This window comes from Diceros bicornis, chromosome 15, assembly GCF_020826845.1.
Source record: "Diceros bicornis minor isolate mBicDic1 chromosome 15, mDicBic1.mat.cur, whole genome shotgun sequence".
Lineage (NCBI taxonomy): Eukaryota > Metazoa > Chordata > Mammalia > Perissodactyla > Rhinocerotidae > Diceros > Diceros bicornis.
The window spans coordinates 25,580,116-25,598,816 of NC_080754.1; the positions used below are offsets into that span (position 1 = coordinate 25,580,116).

The following is an 18,701-nucleotide window of genomic DNA, read 5'->3' on the forward strand; positions in this document are numbered from 1 at the left end:
ATCTGATATGTTTGAGCTGAAAATTCAAGTTATTCCCTGGCAGCATCTCTCAGTGATCTATTCTCCTTCAGTGATTACCTATAGTCATTGAAGGTAACATTCGGGTTACACCGTAGAGATGGCCTGACCTATGTGAAGGAGGGCAGTGCAGACGCTGAGTGTCGGGATGGGTGTGCGTGTGTCATTCCTCAATTCAAAAAAGAGAAGGACAGAGGGGAGTTTTGTGAAAATTGCCTTTCTTGTTTCATTGTTAACTGAATTTCTTCCACTTACCTGTCTATGATAGGCTGGGCCAGGAATGGCTCGATAGTTATTGACCAACAGTCTGGGATCCCTCACAGGATGCAGTTTCAGGAAGAGGGAGATGTAGGTGCTATCCAGTCCACACCCCACCTCCTTTTTTTTTTAAGAATAAAAAAGCAGCAAAGACACTTAGAAAGTGTGCCCCAGGCCTACTTTATTCTGGGCAAGATGTCCTGCCTGAGGCTGCCTACCATCCGTCTGATATTATTTAGAACATTAAAGGGCTTGGAATTGAAGCCTCAATAGGAAGATGTCAGGCCAGGCCACATCTACTCTGAATACAGCCCAGTGTGGTGCTGCCTTTAAGCAGAGCTGAAGCTGGAGGAGGACGTGTGCTGTCGGGGAAAGACCTGGTCTCTCCGGGGCCCTCTGCAGAGATCCTGCCCCTCTCCTTTGTGTAGCCAGCCTGCTGTGACTTAGCTTATGCCAAATGCCCGTTTCAACAGCATATTTTCATGCCTGCTGGTGTGCACTGTAAATCTGTGAGATCTACATGAAGATGATGCCCCTCATCTTCCAGAAGGGAGGGAGACTGAGGCTTGAATGGTATCCTCATTCCTTGGAGCTTCATGAACCAGCTGATGGAGCTCAGAGTGAAAATGAGAGCTTCTGGATTCAACCCCAGAGAGGAAAGGCTGCCACTGAGGAGAGGCTGGAGACGATGGAGAAGAGGTCACCCCAGCAGACGTGATGTTCCCCCAAGAGAAGACGATGCAATTTTCTCTTACTAGAGCTAGCTTAGCAGAAACCACTTTCCCCCCCAAAGAACAAAGGGACCAGAAATGCCATGCGCCGGACGTGGCTTGGGAAGCAGAAAAGGAGCAGAGCAACGGTGGTCCCACCACGGAGGGTGTGCTTGCCCTCTCTGCTCTGGGAAGGTCAGAGGTGAAAGGATCTTAAAGGCCCTGTGGAGCAGCCTTGCAGGCCACAGCTCCAGGAGTGTCCAGCAGCGTCCAGCAGCGGCATTTGGATGCTGCTTGGCAGAACAGAGTGGTCAGGACCCTCCTCTCGCCGCCTCAGTGCCTCCCCCTGTGTCGCTTGAACCTTGAGAACAACTTCCCCTCATCCAGGACTTGTGTAGGACTGAAACTGCAGGCTGAACCCAAACCCTGCAACGTGTCAGTCTTTCAGTTTACAACTCTTGCCATGTTTAATACCAGCTCCCTGTCCTCTGGGAGCAGAGAGGCCGTCCACTCATTGAACGGCCTGCCCCCTCCCCACTCCTTTGTCCTTGCCGTGGGGATAGCACTGGGCTGCCCAGCTTTCCCACCACCATCCACCTGCCCCAGCCAGGAACGCTGCTTCTGATGCATGCCCACTTGCCTCGCTGTCCACACGGCCCTGTAGGCCACAGGAGGTATGGTGTCCCACCTTTCTACTCAGGGGCACAAACAGTTACCATTGCTGGCTCCCAGCTGCAGGGAGGAGGCCTGGGCTGAAGACCCTCCTCAGCTCAGAACATTCCCATGGCTCCTGTCTCACTTCGAGTAAAAACCAAATTCTTTCTGTGGCTGCAAGGAGCCTCCTACAAAACAGAGCCAGTTCTCTGACTTCATCTCCTATGTCTTCGTTTCCTTTTTTTGCTGTAACAAATTACCACACACTTAGTGGCTTCAAACAACCCACATTTATTCGCTTACAGTTCTGTAGGGTAGAAGCCCAACACAGGTGTCATTGGGCTAAAATCAAGGTGTCACCAGGGCTGCGTTCCTTCTGGAGGCTCTAGGGGAACAGCTGTTTCCTTGCCTTTTCCAGCTTCTAGGAGCTGCCTGCATTTCTTGGCTTATAGTCCCTTCCTCCATTTTCAAAGCTAGCAATGTTGCATCTCTCTGATTCTTCTCCCATTAGTCACGTCTCCCTCTGACCACTGCAGGAAAGGCTCTGCTTTTAAGGAGTTGTGTGATTTACATTGTGCTCACCTAGATAATCCAGGATAACCTCCCCATCTCAAGATCCTTAACTTAACCACATCTGCAGAGCCCCTTTGGCCATTTAAGGTAACCTATTTACAGATTCTGGGGAATAGGTTGTGGACATCTGTGGTGGGCCATATTCTTCCCACCGCATCCTACCAGTCTCCTGACCAGCCTGCCTGCCTGAGCTATTCCCCATGAAGCCATGCACACCCCATCTAGCGCCCCACACCTTTTGTTTCCTCTGCCTGCAAACTCCAGATCCTCCAGATCCTCAGATACCGAGGTGGCTTGCTGCCACACTTCCTTCAGTCTCTGAAGGAATGTGCCCTGATTCAAGAGGCCTTCCCCACCCCACCCGCTCCCATCACACTGTACACCCCTTTCCCTGTTTTACTTTTCCTCACTGCGTTTATCACTACCTGACATAACTGTTCATGTTTATTGTCTATTCCTCCCACTGCCCCACCCCCTCGATTCCCCTACAAGTGCAGGGATTTTGTCTGTTTTGTTCATTACTCTATCCCCAGCATCTAGAACAGTGGCTAGCATGTCAGAAGGTCTTAGTAAATATTTATAGGAAGGAAGGAAGGACCCCTGAGGAGTTCGTTCATATGTGAAGGACCAGGCTCAGTGTGTTCTCCATCTGCTAAGAACTGTAGAGAAAACTGGCTTAAGCTTTAGCAGGAGACTGAGGATGGAAACAGGGAATAGTGTTCTGATGCTAGGAGTTCTGACTGAGGAGGCCTTTGAAATCTTGTCTCCTGGGAAGTCTTCTCTAGGGACACATGGCTAAGCACCTCTCATTTATTTGGAATGATTAAAAACTCAGAAATATCAGGATGGGCAGTGTCTTCCACATCCCTCCTATTATTGAAATCTTTAATAAACTGACCTGAGTTAGATCAGGCAAAACCCACTTTGCATTTAATGTATCAGAAGCCTCTTCATTGAACCCCATGAATCTACATGCTGCTGCAGCTGCCACTTCTGCCTGTGGGAGGGAAGGTGGCATTGGCAGTTGGAATTAAATTGCCATCCCTGTAGTGGACCCTTGGCAATGGTAAGCCTTCCTAAGTTGGAACTCAGTCAAAGTGATAGACTGGCACTTCTTACTGCCCTACTTTGGGAACACTTTGACCTACTTAGAAGGAAACGTTTTTGGAAGTAGATAAAACCTGGAGTGGTTTGTTTTTAGCAACTCCAGCTGCAGTCATCTTTCACTTTGATAAATAGCTTGTCTCCTCCCGAGCCCAGGCGGCTGCTCAGCACAGATCTCCAGGAACCTGTCTTGGCTGCCTGCAATCCACCTCTCTGTCCCCGCAGAATATGAACGTTGGCTGTTCTGGGGAGACGCCTGGGTCCTCTGTGAAATCCTATGGTCTTCATCAATATTGCCTAGACCACCCCTTACCTGGGGCCTGGCTCAGACCAGAGGATGATCAGTAACACTTCCTTCCTGAAAACAAAGAGGGTGATTGACAGGATGAGCTGGGGCTTAATTTTCTTAAGGATAAGTGAGTCAGCCAGAAAGAGGCAGACAGGTGTCTGGTGGGCAAGCACAGAGGAATGAACCCATTGACACATACAGGATGAGTTCTGTGATGGTTTACTCTGAGAGCTGTCACCAAGTGGATGGTGGTACCCAAAGGGCCAGCAATGGTGCAGGGACTAGACCCCTCTAAACGCAGATAATTAGGAGAAAAGATTACTATGCCTAATACTGGCAATCACACTTTTTCTGTAGACTTTAACAGTAAAATAGCACATATTACCTGGGAATAGTTACCCACATGGACAGCACACAATTTTGAAAGATATATTTGGAGTTCAAATAAATATAGAAGCAATGTACACATTACACTTCCTTTCTCTAATCTTAAGTGTTTCTGGTCACTGATGATTATTATCTCAGTTCCTCTTTTTCACATAAACACAAAACCTATGTCCAGTCCTGGTCTGTCTCCAGTTTCGTTTTTCTGCCACAAAAAATTGAACCAACCACTTCTCCTAGAACTCACCCTGTTCTTCTGTGTCTTTGCTGAGGGAACATGTCTTATTCAATTTCTATTTCTCATATAAATTTCCCTTATAAATTCCCATATACAGGTTAGCTTAGTGACTTGCAGATAGTAGATGTTCAAAAGCCAACCATTTGAGCCAGCCCTGATGGCCTAGTGGTTAAATTCAGCACGCTCCACTTCTGCAGCCCGGGTTTGGTTCCTGGCTGTGAAACCATACCACTCATCTATCAGTAGCCAAGCTGTGGCAGCTCACATAGAAGAACTAGAAGGACCTACAACTAGAATATATAACTATGTACTGGGGCTTTGGGGAGAAGAGAAAAAAAAACCGTATGTTGAATAGATGATTGGTACTTGGCAAGAATCTTAGAGTTTTAAGCCACAGTCATAAATGGAAGCCAGGACAGGGTAATTTGGGAAAAGTTATGAACCACCTTGACATTAGCAATCAGGCAGTTCACAGGTCAGAAATCTATACAGGGGAGATGAGGATTAAGGATCATGCGGTTAGCAAATGGAGAGCGTAACAGGTGGTAGGAGAATGAATCAAAAGACCAGTTGTCAGAGTTCGAGAAAGTGAGAACACTGGAGTCCAAGTGCTTCCTAAACCCTATAGCAACCATCCCAGAGTGTAGGTGGCCTTGAGCCCCAAGGTCGGTGGTTCTTAGCCCTGACATCACATTGAAATCACCTGCAGAGCTTTCTAAAAACTATAGATCTGAATCTGGATCAGAATGTAAGAATGGGTGCTAGAAGTGCGAGTCACCGCTGGAGGAGAGGCAGGAAAGTGATGAGCTGGGGTGGATGAGGAAAGTGGGGCCTGTCCTCCATGTTCACCAGGAACCCACAACCCTCACTGAGCCTTTTCAAGCGTGTTCTGTAAAAGGTGTGTCCTGTACTTGTCACAGTAAGAAGGTTCTCACAGGAATCAGGCCTAGTTGGGGCCCAGTTGCTAGTCCTTCTGTCTCTGGGCTGAGCTCTCACTAAGAAATGTGGGGAAGTGTTGTGATTTTGAAAATCTCTGTTCCTGTAAATATGAAGAGAACAAGCCTAAAAGAAAAAATTAGACATGTCTGTCGGCGCAAAGGGCAGATGCCTGAGGTCATGGTCCAGTCTTACTGAAGCCTGTGGCTAACCTGGGGAGAGAGGGCAGTCCCACTGGTCCCCAGTAGCAAGCCCAGCAGTGTGGTATACCCGCCCCAGTATGTCTGCAAGCTGAGACCAGCAGGAATGGGACTCACTGTTGTGGGGAATGGAGATGAGACATATAATGGACACATAGGTAGGTAGAAAGCCTAATTCTTATAAAATGGACTTTGACTGGAGGCATCACTAAAGACAAACTCTGCCAAAGATAGGAATGAGATTCAGCCATCTGTTTGGAAATGCAGAACACTAAAGATATTGCTATAGCTCAGGGATTCTTAGCCTGAACTTTGGGAGTGGGTGGGCAGGTGTTTGAAAACTCTGAAATTATAGACATTCAACTGTCTCATGCAAAAATGAGTTTATTGGGGGGCTCAAATAAAGTCTGGAGATCAATAAGGCTTTGGGAACAAGTGTATCTATTCAGATGATGTCATCAAACCTCTCTCCCTCTCTCTCTCTATCTCTGTCTCATCTCTTTCCTCTGTGTTGGCTTTATTCTCAGGCACTTTCTTCCGATGTGGTTATGGCAAGATGGCCCTCAGCTGCTTTAGGCTAACATTCTACCAACTTAGAAATTGTGTGGGCAGAGATTGCTGCTTTCCTAGTAGTCCTTGCTAAGGTCTCACGGTTTATGCTCATTGGCTGAAATTGGGTCATGAGCTAAATCTGAACCAATTCCTATAATTGACTGGCCAAGCCCAGGTCATGGGCCCATCCTTGGAGTGGAGGGTGGACAGGGGGAGGATGTCAGCCACACCCAAAAACATGGTCTAAGAATGGAGGAGGGCTGGTTTCTTGAAGAAAAATCAAGGTGCTATTACAAAAAGAAGGAGGCATAAATGGCAAATTGATGGGGGGGAATCTGCTACACTAGTGGTTCTCCAGGTGTGGTCTCTGTAGCAACAATGTCAGCATCACCTGGGAATTTGTGGAATGCAAATCCTCAGGCCCCATCACAGACCTCCTGAATCACAAACTCTGGGAGTGGGGCCCAGTAATCTGTGTTTTAACTCACCCTCCAGATGATTCTAATGCACACTCAAGTTCGAGCACCACACTACACCAAGGGTTCTCAAACTATGCTTCATATTACAAACACTGGGGGAACTTTTAAAACTATTGATGCCCAGCTGCACCCAAAGTGAATTAATCTGAATCTTGAGGGGGTTGGGGGAGGAAGACCCAGGCATCAATGGTTCTTAAACTTGGTTTCCACCCTGGAATCACCTGGAAAGCCTTAAAAAAAATGGCTAGAATGTTTTCAAAGTTTCCCTGATGACTCTAATAAGCACCAGTGTTTAAAGACATTGCCCTTGGATCCTCTCTCAATTGTCCTGAGGACATTACCTTAAAACATCTAGATGCAGTTAGAGGATTCAGACACCTATTTTCTTTAAATCTCTCAACTCAAAACTTGGTCAGATATCTAAGGTTGATTCCCTTTCACATTCATGGTGAGTCTGTCCTACTGGCCAGCTCCACAAGGGCTGGGGTTATTTTTGTTCGGCAATGTAGACCCAGTGCCTAGAACAGATCCTGGCACATGGTGGGCACTCAATAAGTATTTGCTGAATGAATGAATAAGTCTGCAATCAGTGACCCAGTGGTGTTCAAGACTTCCTTGTCAGGTTGTAAACATCACCAGTCTCATTCTGGAAGGCACGTGAGGATGGCAATGGAACTCTTGGGTAGTTGCTGCCTAACCCCAGAGTGAATCGCCAGGATGGCCAAACATGTGTTGACCATATCAATTAAGATGAGTAGGTGTTCCTAATGGTTTTATGCTTATAAGTTGAGAGTAGGATGGATTCCTGTGTTCTAAGGAGCAGTGGAAACGTGCCTGATGGATTCTTTTCATGGAGACTAAAACTACAGTCTACTGGTACTCTGATTTCTGAAGTAAGGGCTGGGTCTTCTTCAGACATCTAACTCAAGCCAGTTTCTGCAAGATGATGTCATCAGCCTCTTGCAAAGGATTATGATAGAATCGTGGTCAGTGTCACCTGAATACAAAGGCCCAGAAGGAAGATTTAAGTAAGAAAGGAACTGGTTACTCACCAAGCAATTTTGAAACATCTTTGAATTCCTATCAGAATGCCCCAAAAGTATCCAAAGAGGTGGATTGGGTGGGAAGATCAAATATCGACTCTTGCATCATGGCCCCCATGCAGTGGATCACAAACAAATAAAGTTCACTTTTAGAAGAGCTGAGGGTCCTCACCATTCTCTGCTCTGGGCTTGCAAGAACAGTAAAATAGTTCTTATCTTTGACGATGTGGAAGAGAGAACTAGACTGCAGTGCTGGTTGCCACAGGCCAGAACTGGAACCCAGGATAACTGTGATCCTGCTGTAACTCAACCTTGTAAGATGAGACTGACCAGTAGTCAGGATGGCCAGTGAATCAGGAATCTGGGGTTTAGGCTGCATGAGCAATCTGAACTTTCATTTCTCTGTTTTGTATGTGGAGAACCAGAGGCACATTTCCTGCTCCACGGTGAGATTCTTATGTAACTCTTGCCGGGAGTGGTCATCAGGGAGATGGCAGTGATAGAACTAGAAGTTAGATTTTGACTTGAGGTTCTGCTGTTCTATGGCGTGAAGCTCTTTAGAGTTTCTCTTGACAGTTAAACCATCAAAGCCCCATCAAAGTTCATTCATTCAGTTTCCTCAGATGTAAAAGATGACCCTACCTTATGAGAGTTTTTTGTGTAGATAGATGAGTTAATATATAGAAGGCAGTTAGGAAACTGCTTAGCACAAATAAATGCTCACTGCGTGTCGCTATTGTTACTCATTAAGTCATGCTACTATCATCTACTGAGCATCCACTGTGTTCCAACAGTGGCAGGTGCTGCAACACATAGATAAAGAAGGCACAAATCTAAACATGGTTCAAATTGAGAAAGGAAGCCCCAAATCCTGGTAGCTCCTAAAAGTCTTGTCCCTTGGCTGTCTTTCTTCCAGGTAGGAAATGGTTACCTTGGTGATCAGCCTCTGTGTTTTATTTCTCTCACAAACTTCTGTTTTTTTCTGATAAATGGGCCCTCTCTATGAGTATTGTATGTTTCCAGCAATCCCTTTTTCCTAAATCTGGACACAAAGTTACAAGAGAGATGCCCTGTGAGTGATCAACACAGTGGTTCATGGGAAGGTCCAGTTGATGTGGTCCAGGTGGGCTTCATAGGGGGAGCAGGGATGTGAGTTTAGCCTTGAAATATGAAAAAGATTTAAAGAAGAAAAGGATAGGGATGTAAGTAAAGGAATGATAGATCCACTGGATGTGGTTGGGAGGATGGTGAATGGAAGTCTCCCACCAGAAGATGTTTGGAGTTTCACTGTAGGCATTCTCTCAGTTGGAACTATTAAACATCTCCTCTCCAACAGGTACTTCCATGGATATGTCTTTCAAAATTCTATTAGCAATCCTGTAACACAGAAATTCTTTTTCCTTCTTTTATTTATTTTTTAAATGAAGAAATTGAAGATCAAAAAAAATGAAGTAACTTGCCTAAGATCAAACAACTAGTAGGTGGCCAGACGGCTTTGAACGTGGGTTTTATGATTCCGAATCCAGGGTGCTTTTGCACAAAATCATTACAGCCCCGGAACCGATAAAAAAGTGAGGCACTATTATCATTATTAGCATTAAATATTAAAAGGAGGGACAGACAAGGGTTAGGTGAAGGTGTTTTCAATACAGAGGAGGCTGTCCATGTTGGGAGGCTGAGAGGAAGGAGAGGGTGAACCTGTTAGAAAAAGCATTATTGAGTCTTGAACCTTCTAAATCTGCTCCTCTCCCACCTCTTTGGCCTCATCTGGTGTGTATTTTAAGCCAAAGCTGATGGTGGTGGGCTTTGAGGAGAGGAAGCTGCACGTAAGGAGAAGCACCTGTTTTGGGCCAGGGGCTGCGTGCCCTACAGACGGCCCTCCCAGCGCTTGTCCAGAGCCCACATCCACAGGCGGCGTTGCGTAGGACTCTGGGCCACGCTGCTGGCCCGCACTCCAGCAAACAGCTGGACTTTGGAACTCCGCCCCCTTAGGCCCTCCCTCCCCGACCGGCCCCTCCCCTCCTGCCCAAGGTACCTCCGGCTCCCAGAAAGTCAGAGCCTCGGCCGCGGCGCGGGGAGAGGACGGCGGGCAGGGAGGGAGCGAGGGAGCGAGCTGTCTGCCGGGCCGCGACGCTCAAGTTTCCTGCCCGCTGCGCTCCCACCCGCTGCAGGTGCCCCGGGCCATGCCGGAGCGCTGGGGCCGCGCGGCAGCATGAGGGGCGGCGACCGGGCTTACACCCGAGGTCCCTCTTTGGGGTGGCTCTTGGCTAAGTGCTGCTGTTGCTTCCCGTGCAGAGGTGAGTGGCTGTCGGCCTTTGCGCCTTCCTGTTGCCAAAGAACGGGACGGCTGAGTAGGAGGGAGGGGTGGGGGGAGACCTCTGGGGTGGAGGACATGGGAGTGGGGAGTGGGAGGGCGGCGAACCGAGAGAGTTCGCTCTGAACCGCGCTCATTTCAGTTTCGCCGGCAGAACGCGGGCTCTTTCTCTCTCGGTGACGTTCTGCCTTGGATGCGGAGCGGCAGTCTGGGAACTCAGTTACTTATAGCGACTTTGGATGTCAGGGCGCCAGCCTGCAGGGGGTGGGGCGCGGATGCGGGGGATGGGAGAGGGCACTGGGAGCTGTGAGTGTCCCCGCAGTGGCAGAGTCGCACTTCCCTGCTCATTTACATATGGATCTCAGCTGCGGGATTAACAGAGGACTCCTAGCTATAGGAATGCGTTTGACACTTCTGTCTACACCAGGAACTATTTTCGCCAAGTGACAATTTTCTTTTGGGACTAGAGCAGGCTTTTCTCTGCCTGGGCTTTCGCAAGCCAGCGTGGGTTTGCAACCCTGGGCCGGAGCTTGCCTCATTAATTAACCAAGAATTCTCTATGTACCCAATTAGGACTGTATTTCATTATTCTGCTAATTTTAACTTTGTTGAGGAGACTTGCAGAAAGCAGCTAATTTCCCCCATATCAGCCTGCAAAACAAGATGGTGAGAAAGATCCCAGAGGGAAGGTTATCGGTTGTGTAGCCTCTCCTGAAAAAGAAGTCGGGACCTTCCTAGACAGAGTTTGCAGATGTTCCTAAAGCTGTTCATGTCACTTGGACACTTCATCTTGCGTGGGGGGCGGGAAGCGATTTTGTTTCTGTGTGGTTGGAAGTGAGAATATAACCTCTCACTTGACATTTGCCCTTTTTAAGTTTCACCTGTTCGGCCTCTCGCCTCCACCCCATTTACAGTGCCCTAGTCTCCGTCCCCATCCTCCTCTAACCAAGTCCGATAGAACTTTCTCTCTAAATTATTGATGAGTAAACTTCATCCAAGCGGCCCTTCACCATCCTCTATGCCACACACATAGCGTAGCCTTGACAAATTCTCCATCCTGAGCAAATATAAGGCAACAAAAACTGATTAAATCTAAAGGACCTTTCCCCAAGTCATTAAGGTTCCTAATCCCAGCGTTAGATTCTCTCAATATCGGCATTTAATTAGAACAGCCTGGAAATGTGTAGTAGACAGCTCAAAAAGCCAGAATTCAGATGGAGAAGGAATCTTAGGGGGTCGGGACTTGCACAAAAATCCGAGCCTAGTTCAGAAACTTTCAAAACCAAGGCTGGAATTGAAGGAAGGGGGAATTAAAAGGGAGAGGAAGCAGGAAATGGCCCAAGGGAATCTGAGTGGGTGGGTTTGCTCCAAAGGCTGTGCTGTTGTGGTGAAGGGTTTCCAGGCAGGATTTCTTGGGAGTCCGTTTCCTGTCAAAAGGCAGAATGTGGGGACTTGGGCGGCGCTTATCGAAAGCCCCCGCAGCTGTCTCCTTGAGTCCAGATGTGTGGCAGCCCCAGCTTCCCCACAGAGTAATTCTCCCGGGGTCTCTCTGGCCTCTGCTTTGTTTGTGAATTGCGCTGGCCGTCCCTCCGCGATGCGGCGCCAAGAAGGGGGTGGGGAGCCCGCTTGGGGCGCCTGCTGGGCTGCCTCCTGCCTGCAGGACTGGGAAAGCGGTGGCTGCAGGCTCTGTGGCTTGGAGAGTGGGCGTGGGAGGAGAGGGGGCGTTGCAGGAGCCGAAGCTGGAGGAGACCATCGACCCTCAGCTGAAGATTGAGGGAGGCAAAAGGCCCAAGCAATGAAAGCTGCTTAAAAGGGAAAAGGAGGGTCACAAAGGTGGGTCCCTTGTCGCCTCCTGCTTTACTCCTTACTCTTTCCTAGATCTAAAATATGTGAAGATGGAAATCTGAGGAAGATGGTGGGGAGGTGAGTTAGCCACCCTTCAAAGAACGCCTGGCCAGTCTGGACAGGGTGATAGTATCTGAGGTATTGGGGCGCTGCCCTTGGGCTCCCTCAGTCTGGCTCTAACAGAAAAGAGAGATCCAAGTCTCCACCTAGCCTGTAGGCATCAATTCAGAGGCAGGTTGAAAAGACAAGGTCTTGAGTGCTGAGCTTGAGTTCATTGCCCAGAGCCCCCAAAACTCTATGGGAAGAATCTTGCTCAATTGCAACACAAAGAAGGGCCCAGGGAAGAGTCTGAGACGCCAACTGGAGTGGAGGCATCGGCACTGGGGAAGGTCTGTCTCCATTTTCAGTTAAACCAGTTTCTCTGGTTGTACCGAGTTAATACAATTGAAAGACAGCTTTCCCTTTTAAATAAAGGCAGATGGTTGTTTGGTCTCTATCTCTTCTGAGAGAGCTTGGCTCACTCCTAATGCTCTGGTAGCTGCACACTGAAGCTAATGGGTCAGAACCCGCTGCTGGGTTTCTCAAGCTCCCTTGACTAACTGGTTTCCAGTCATTCAAGATTTAAAGGACACCTCCTTCTAAAGTCTGAGAAGGAACCAAGAGGAAGTGGAATATCCTGATTATTTTTGACTCAGAGCTGAGTGAGGCATCCTGGACTTTGGTGAATCTTAAGTGGTCGTAATTGTTAGCACTGGGGTAAGAGTCAAGGATTTTGTGATATACCTGTGTAGCCTTTAAATATCATATTTGAGAAAAATATGAATGAAGTTAGTTGAGCTTGCCTTTTGGTTTGGAAAAGAGAGGAAGGCAACTATCTTGTGTTTTTCCTCTTCCAGTTTTTGATTCTATTGAGTAAGGGTATGGTAAAGGGGTTTGATGAAAGATGGTCTTTCTTCCTAACCTTGAAATTGGTGTTGAAGGGCAGGAAAACTGAGAATCAAGAGTAGAATGGATATAGAGATCAGGTGAGAAGGAAGACAGACAGCAAATACATTTATAACTGCCTTTTTGGAAGAGCAAAATGGCCAAATGTGAAATAATGACGTGTGTGTTTGAAGGGTGATTAATCATTGATGTCGCGCTCTGTGGGAAGTTTCAGGATTGCTTTGGCTACTTAGACTTTCCTTTAAGCCTGAAGAAGTGGGTCAGTTCTGGATTCTTCTTTGGCTATCTTAAAATTTTAAAAAGCAACTTCCTTCAGAGTGACAAAAAGGATTTCAAATCACCTGGAGGTTGCTAAGTTACGTGTTGCAGACTGGCATTTGTGACTTCTTAGATCACGGAGCCTAGGGATTTTTCTGACCTCGCTAGGTAGAACCCAGTTTTAGAGCCTTCAGTTTTCTAGTCAACTTGTAATTAACTTGGGGTATGTGGACAGAAGTCCCTTTTTAGATACCTTGCCTGATTGCTGTCCTCCTCTGCTTCTCCACGGTGTGCACGGGATTTCTTTATACTTGTTTATTGCTGTATCGTTGTCCTTGCATCTCAAGCCCACCGTGTCTCTTAGACTGTGAGGCAGTGCCCAGGTCAGGAGTCTGAGTATCTCAGAGGTAAAGAGAGGAAGGAGTGGTGACTTATCCAGGCTGAATCAGCTCTTGGGGGAGCACCTGGGATCACATCCCTACGGCTCTTGCACCACAAGGGTGGTTAGGTTCCATCTTGAGTCTGATGTCATGGGCTGTGGGTAAGGGTTATGGGGGTTCACAGGGCATCCCCAGTCATCCTTATCTATAATTTCTTTCTTTTTTCCTACCTTTACCCAGAATCACTAAGCAGGAACCTTATGACTTGATGTAAATATCTTTCCTATGACCCATAAATTAATACAGCTCATTTTGTAACTGAATTTAACGTGTGAAACCGTGACACCAAGTTCCTTTAGAAAGGTGTTGGTAACCTCAAAGAGGAACCGTTGTGACAGTCACTATTGTTTGCTTTAATTCACCACCCAAGGGGCAAAATCCCTTATACACACATACATACATACTCTAAATTTCTTTATCTTCCAGGAAGTGCCTTTACCGCTATGAAAATTGAACTGACCATTTAGCATATATGTTTTTCCAATATATCTCGTGGTTTTCTCTGCCTCCCGGAGATATACTCTAATCTGGGGAGAATTACCGTACATACATACTGTCCCCAGCCTAAATCCTGTGCTTCTCTTCCCGTACCTGATTTTCTGACTGGTGAGTAGTAACAGGGATATCAATTATTATCTGGATAACAGTACTGACTGCCAGTCATAATGTAGCCTAGTAGTGATGGGAGTCTGTGGATTTGGTGGGGTGAGGGAGGGACTGGAAACTGAAGCCAAATATCCCTTGTCTGGTACAGCTGCGAGTCCAGCAATCACGGATAATCCTGTAGGCATGTCACCCCAGTTATTCCATGTGCTATAGGTTGGTAAGCCCTAACTTGGGATAAAAGGTAAAAATTCAGACTCTCTATCTGTGTTTTTATGCAAAGTAAAGTAATTTAAAAGTAAAAAATAAAAAAGCATTGGGGATTCACTTCTTTTGTAAGCATGCCTTACTCAATCATAGTGTTATTGGTATTCCACTTCCTGATGTTCCTCTTGAGAATCTGGATGCCGTTTCTCTTCTGCCCTAAAAATATTTCCCATCCTTTTGAAGTGCTCTTTCAGTGAGAGAGTGGCTGCAGGGCCTGCCCTCTTCTTCAGACCAAACCCCAGGCTTTTCGTGAAGGAGGGCACCAGAAAAAACATGGGCCCAAAACCCAAGGGGGGCTTCTCAAGCAGAAAGAGGCTAAACCATGGAAAGTTAGAACTAGAAGGAACCCTAGAGATCATTTAATAGATCTTCTCCTTTTATACAGGAGGAAACTGAGATCCAGCCACTTAGCAGCAGAGTCAGAACTAGAACCCTTTTCCAGGGCTCTTTCCTCAACTCCATTCCTGTCTTCCTGGGCATATGGTTTCTCTTACTCTGGACAGAGGCAAGGCTGACCCAACGAGGAGGGTAGAGGCAGTCTTCAAGCCAGAACTTGGTGTTGACTGTGGAATGATCTGTAGTTCTCGGGACTGCATTGTCTGGAACCATTCGGAACTGGACCTGCCTGGTCTGCTTTGAGGGGCTGTTCTGTCCCAAGACCACAGAAAACAGAGACCAGCACATCTCTGCCTCTCCTGGAGCAGCTTGTGCACATTATTCTTAGGAAATAGCTATTCATGATTTTCCCTCTGGTTCAATTTGATTCAGAAAGTCCCTTTTCCCTCTTTCTTTCTTGTCTCTTTTTTTGAAGTGTACCCTCTCAGGTAGAAATGAATCAATGAAATACATTCCTATCATTCCCTCTTTGAACGTCACTGGTTTTTATGTAACACACAGTGTTTTACTTCATTTGACAAATGTTTATGTGCTGACTGCCTGCCAGCCCTCTGCTAGGTATTGGAGGAGAACGGATGGGAATTATAATGGTGCTGACCCCTCTGGGCCCTCGTGAGGATTAGTTAAGATAATGTATGTAAACGGCTTAGCATAGCACAAGGCATATAAAGTGCTTAAAAAAGGTTAGCTACTAATGGTAACAGTGATTGTTATAATCGACATAGACCCCATCCTCAGGGAACTCCCAGCTAAACACTTGTGGGTCCCCTAGGTAATAACACTGTAAATCCAAGTTCCTAAGCAATTTAATGGTTTTGGTTCAAGTCATTGTCAGCTGTGCCTCAATGCTGTGGGGGAAGAAAGCTTGTTATCTAGAAGTGTGATAGGGATATCTCTCTTTTTTTCTTTATTAGACCAATTTTTTAAAAACCACAGAACACTTCTAGTATTATAATCACCATGTGTTACATAAAAGAACATTTGAAAGAAACCTAGGCCTCCCTGAGTTAGTCTTCTCTGAGGAGAAACACAAGGTACAGGAATTGGAGAACAGATCTAAACTGCACCAAGCTTGAAGTTCAGACCCTGAGAACTTACGTCATATATAAAGACATCACTTCTTGCCTGCCCCTTGACTTTGGCTAACCATCTAACGAGAGACGTTCTTCTTTTACTTCAGCCAAGATTTATTGCACATCCTTCATGTGCAAAGCTTTGCTGGTCTTCTTCAGGCTGTTTTTGCCTAGGTAAAAATCACGACCTGCTGCCCACAGCAGTTCTGGACATTTCTCTGAGGTTTGGCCAGTATTTTGTGTGTTCCTTGTAGATGGGGGACATGGGTAGCTTGGCTCCCCAACTTGGTCTCTTCAGTGACTATTGGAGCACATCTTTCAAGGTTGACAGAACCTTCTGTGTTATACCTCCTGGAAGGAGGGGAGCCCTGGTTACACCTGTGAGGCGGCTAGAAGGCTGCCAGGTTGGCTTTAGCCAGGTAAAACAGCAAAGATCAGAGCCACTGAACAGGTTGTTCCACATTCTTCTTGCTTTCCTGGTGACCACAGTGAGGAAACTGTCCACCTGAAAGGAAGGGAAACCCCTTCTGCCACCAGGTTGAAACATATCTCATAAAACATTTCTGTTTCCAGGTGTCTGCTCTTCCTTGGGACGGTATTAGTTGTAGCCGTGTGTTTGTTCTCTTACAGCACCTGATGTGTAACAGGCTCTCGGGACAGTCCCAATTTCTGCCCTCTCACCGTTAGAATCTCCGCACTGCTTCCATGGAGACAGGGATATTATCTTTCCCCATCCAAAGGGGAAACCAAGCCTCACTGTTAAAAAGAATTGCAAACACTCTGCTTCTACACAGATTTTGCATCTCAGTCTCATACCTGTGCAGTGCGTCCCTCTTTTCTCTATTTAGAGCAGAAGTTCTGCAAGTATGGTCACCCGGGAGCATGGTAGAAATGCAGATTCTCAGCCTCGTTGACTCAGAAACTCTAGATGAGACCCAGGGTCTATTTAACAAGCTCTCTAGGTGGCTTCTTGTGTTTTGGTTTCTTCTTTTCTCCTCTTTCCTCTTTCCACTCTGCCGGCACCTTCCTCCTCCCTCCCCCCAGCTCCAGGGAAAGCGTTCTGTGATGAAAGGCTTCCTGCTCCCCCCCCACCCCGCCCCCCAAGGATTCTGGCTTTGAGAAGTGGTACAGGCCCCTTTGCCGTTTACTTTCACTTGCCAGGCGGCTTCCGAATTAGGAATCCCCTGCATCTTCCCCTGAACTCTACAGCTGCCGCCCCTTCCTCCCACCCCGCAAGGTCGAGTAAGGGAAGTTGTGGCATCCTTCTTCCGAGTTAAGACTCCTTTGCTTTTATTTTGTTTTCCTCATTACTCTTAAAGCTAACTATGCTCACTATAGAAAAACTCAAAAGTTAGGTAAAAAAAGACCATAAGAACATAACTTATAGCGTAATCCTATCCACCTAGAAACTGCTACTACAAACCACTTAATATATCCTTTTCTATATGTTTACCCCCTCTTAAAATAAATGGGTTCACCCTTTATAGACTGCTTTATAACGTGCTTTCACTTAGTCTTCTGCACATCTTCCCATGTGGATGCATTTCCAGGATGCTTTTAATGGTTGCAAGGTGTTTCACTGTAGACAAGACTTGAACTTGACAATGGTTAGTATTGATTTCACATAATTGTTAAAAGTTTAGTGGGAAGGGATGAGGCATGGCGCTGGGCTAAGAAATCGATCTTTCCAGAATCAGACTATGTAGACAGACTGATTCTTGTCCTAGAGTTTACATCTCTCCACTCCCTACTTCCCACCTTCCTCTCTGCAGGATGTATGATGTACCCCCAAGGGAGGACCACTCTTTCTCAGTAGACCAGTATGCATGGTCTAGCCCGGCTTTTACCCGTCTCCTCCTTTCCTTACTTATGTGGTGTCAGGAATTCTCTCACTCCTGAGGCTTCTAATTCTGCAGTTGCTTTCACTGAACAACTCCAGGGATTTTTCTTTTTCCTGTTTTGAGACGTACCTCTAAACGTAGGTTATTTATAAATTATTGCAACTGGGAAAGGGAGCCTTGATTAATTTCTTTCTGCCTGGCAAAGTCATACGTAAACATTCAGAGAACACTTGGAAATACAGATAAATGAAGATAAAATTTCATTACCTTGAGATAACCATATTAACACTTTGAATATATCCTCTTAGTCTTTTTTTCCCACGTGCGTATTTTTTCCAGAAATATGATATAGTTGGGTTATAAACTTTTTTCACGTAACATATTGAACAACTTCTGTGACGTTTTTGTGGATGCATTCGGTGATATGCTGGAGCCAGCTCAGCTCAGATTGGGATTGTTAAATAGTCATATTTTGAGAGCGGATTGTTAAACCATCGGCAGTTTGAAAACTGCCCTGGTGGGAGTGTTTATACTGCGTAAGTCACCAGACCCTACAAATCAAGGCTTTTTGTTTTATTCAGAGAGCTGGTTTATCAGCATGATGCTAGACGCACAATTTATCGTGTGTAAATATGGTTTGTTTTTATTTTCAAAATCTCCCTATTTTTGGTCATTTCTAATTTTCGCTATTATAAACAATCTTGTAATGGCCATTCTTATAGTTAAGTCTTGACACACAACCATTGTTGCTTCCTTATGATAAATCCCTAGAAGTGGGGTTCCTGAATCAAAGGACATCCAGAATTTCAAGACTTGTTTGTTGCCAGTTACCCCCCAGCTGCATACTCTTTGAAAGGAAGAATGTGCTGGTTTTTGTTTTAAGAGGATTTATGAGAAACATCCCCTGGGACCAGGAACTTCGTGTCTCTCCTATTGTTTACTTCTGTTTACATTTTCTGAATTAACTTAATTCTTTTTATATAAGGAAATACTCAGGCTGAGAGTATAATAAACTAATGCCTTTGATTCTTACACATATGCAGGATATGCAGGATGTAAAAAATATATTTTCTGGTTGTTCTGGATTAAGAGGCAGTATACCATGCGGATTAAGAGCTTGGACTAGGGAGCCAGAATGAGTTTGAATCCTAGTTCTGCAACTTATCTGTCTGACTTTGTGCAAGTTACATAAACTCTGCCTCAGTTTCCTTATCTGGAAAATGGAGATGATCATGGAGTCTAGTCATGGGGTTTTTACAAGGCTTAGATGGGTTGACATTT

General features: G+C 46.2%; 1 protein-coding gene and 1 long non-coding RNA gene across 11 annotated transcripts in view; one reads left to right on the top strand and one right to left on the bottom strand.

Annotated features, from left to right (window-relative positions):
- KALRN (kalirin RhoGEF kinase) overlaps nt 1-18,701 on the top strand; it is a 633,650-nt gene that overhangs the window by 508,943 nt on the left and 106,006 nt on the right. For 3 of the 10 annotated variants that reach the window (XM_058555944.1, XM_058555946.1, XM_058555947.1), the window contains exon 1: nt 9,535-9,735. The exons of 3 other annotated variants lie outside the window; for them this stretch is intronic. In XM_058555944.1, coding sequence (XP_058411927.1) covers nt 9,651-9,735 — 85 coding nt within the window. In that variant the 5' untranslated portion in view covers nt 9,535-9,650. Of the gene's footprint in view, nt 1-9,525; nt 9,736-18,701 lie in introns of those variants that run through there. 4 more of the 10 variants (XM_058555941.1, XM_058555942.1, XM_058555943.1 and 1 more) reach the window with 3 other exon arrangements.
- On the bottom strand, nt 8,867-9,608 carry LOC131414795 (uncharacterized). Its single transcript, XR_009222229.1, has 2 exons — nt 9,474-9,608; nt 8,867-9,136 (listed from the first exon to the last, which is right to left on the bottom strand). It is a non-coding gene; the product is annotated as an uncharacterized LOC131414795 (long non-coding RNA).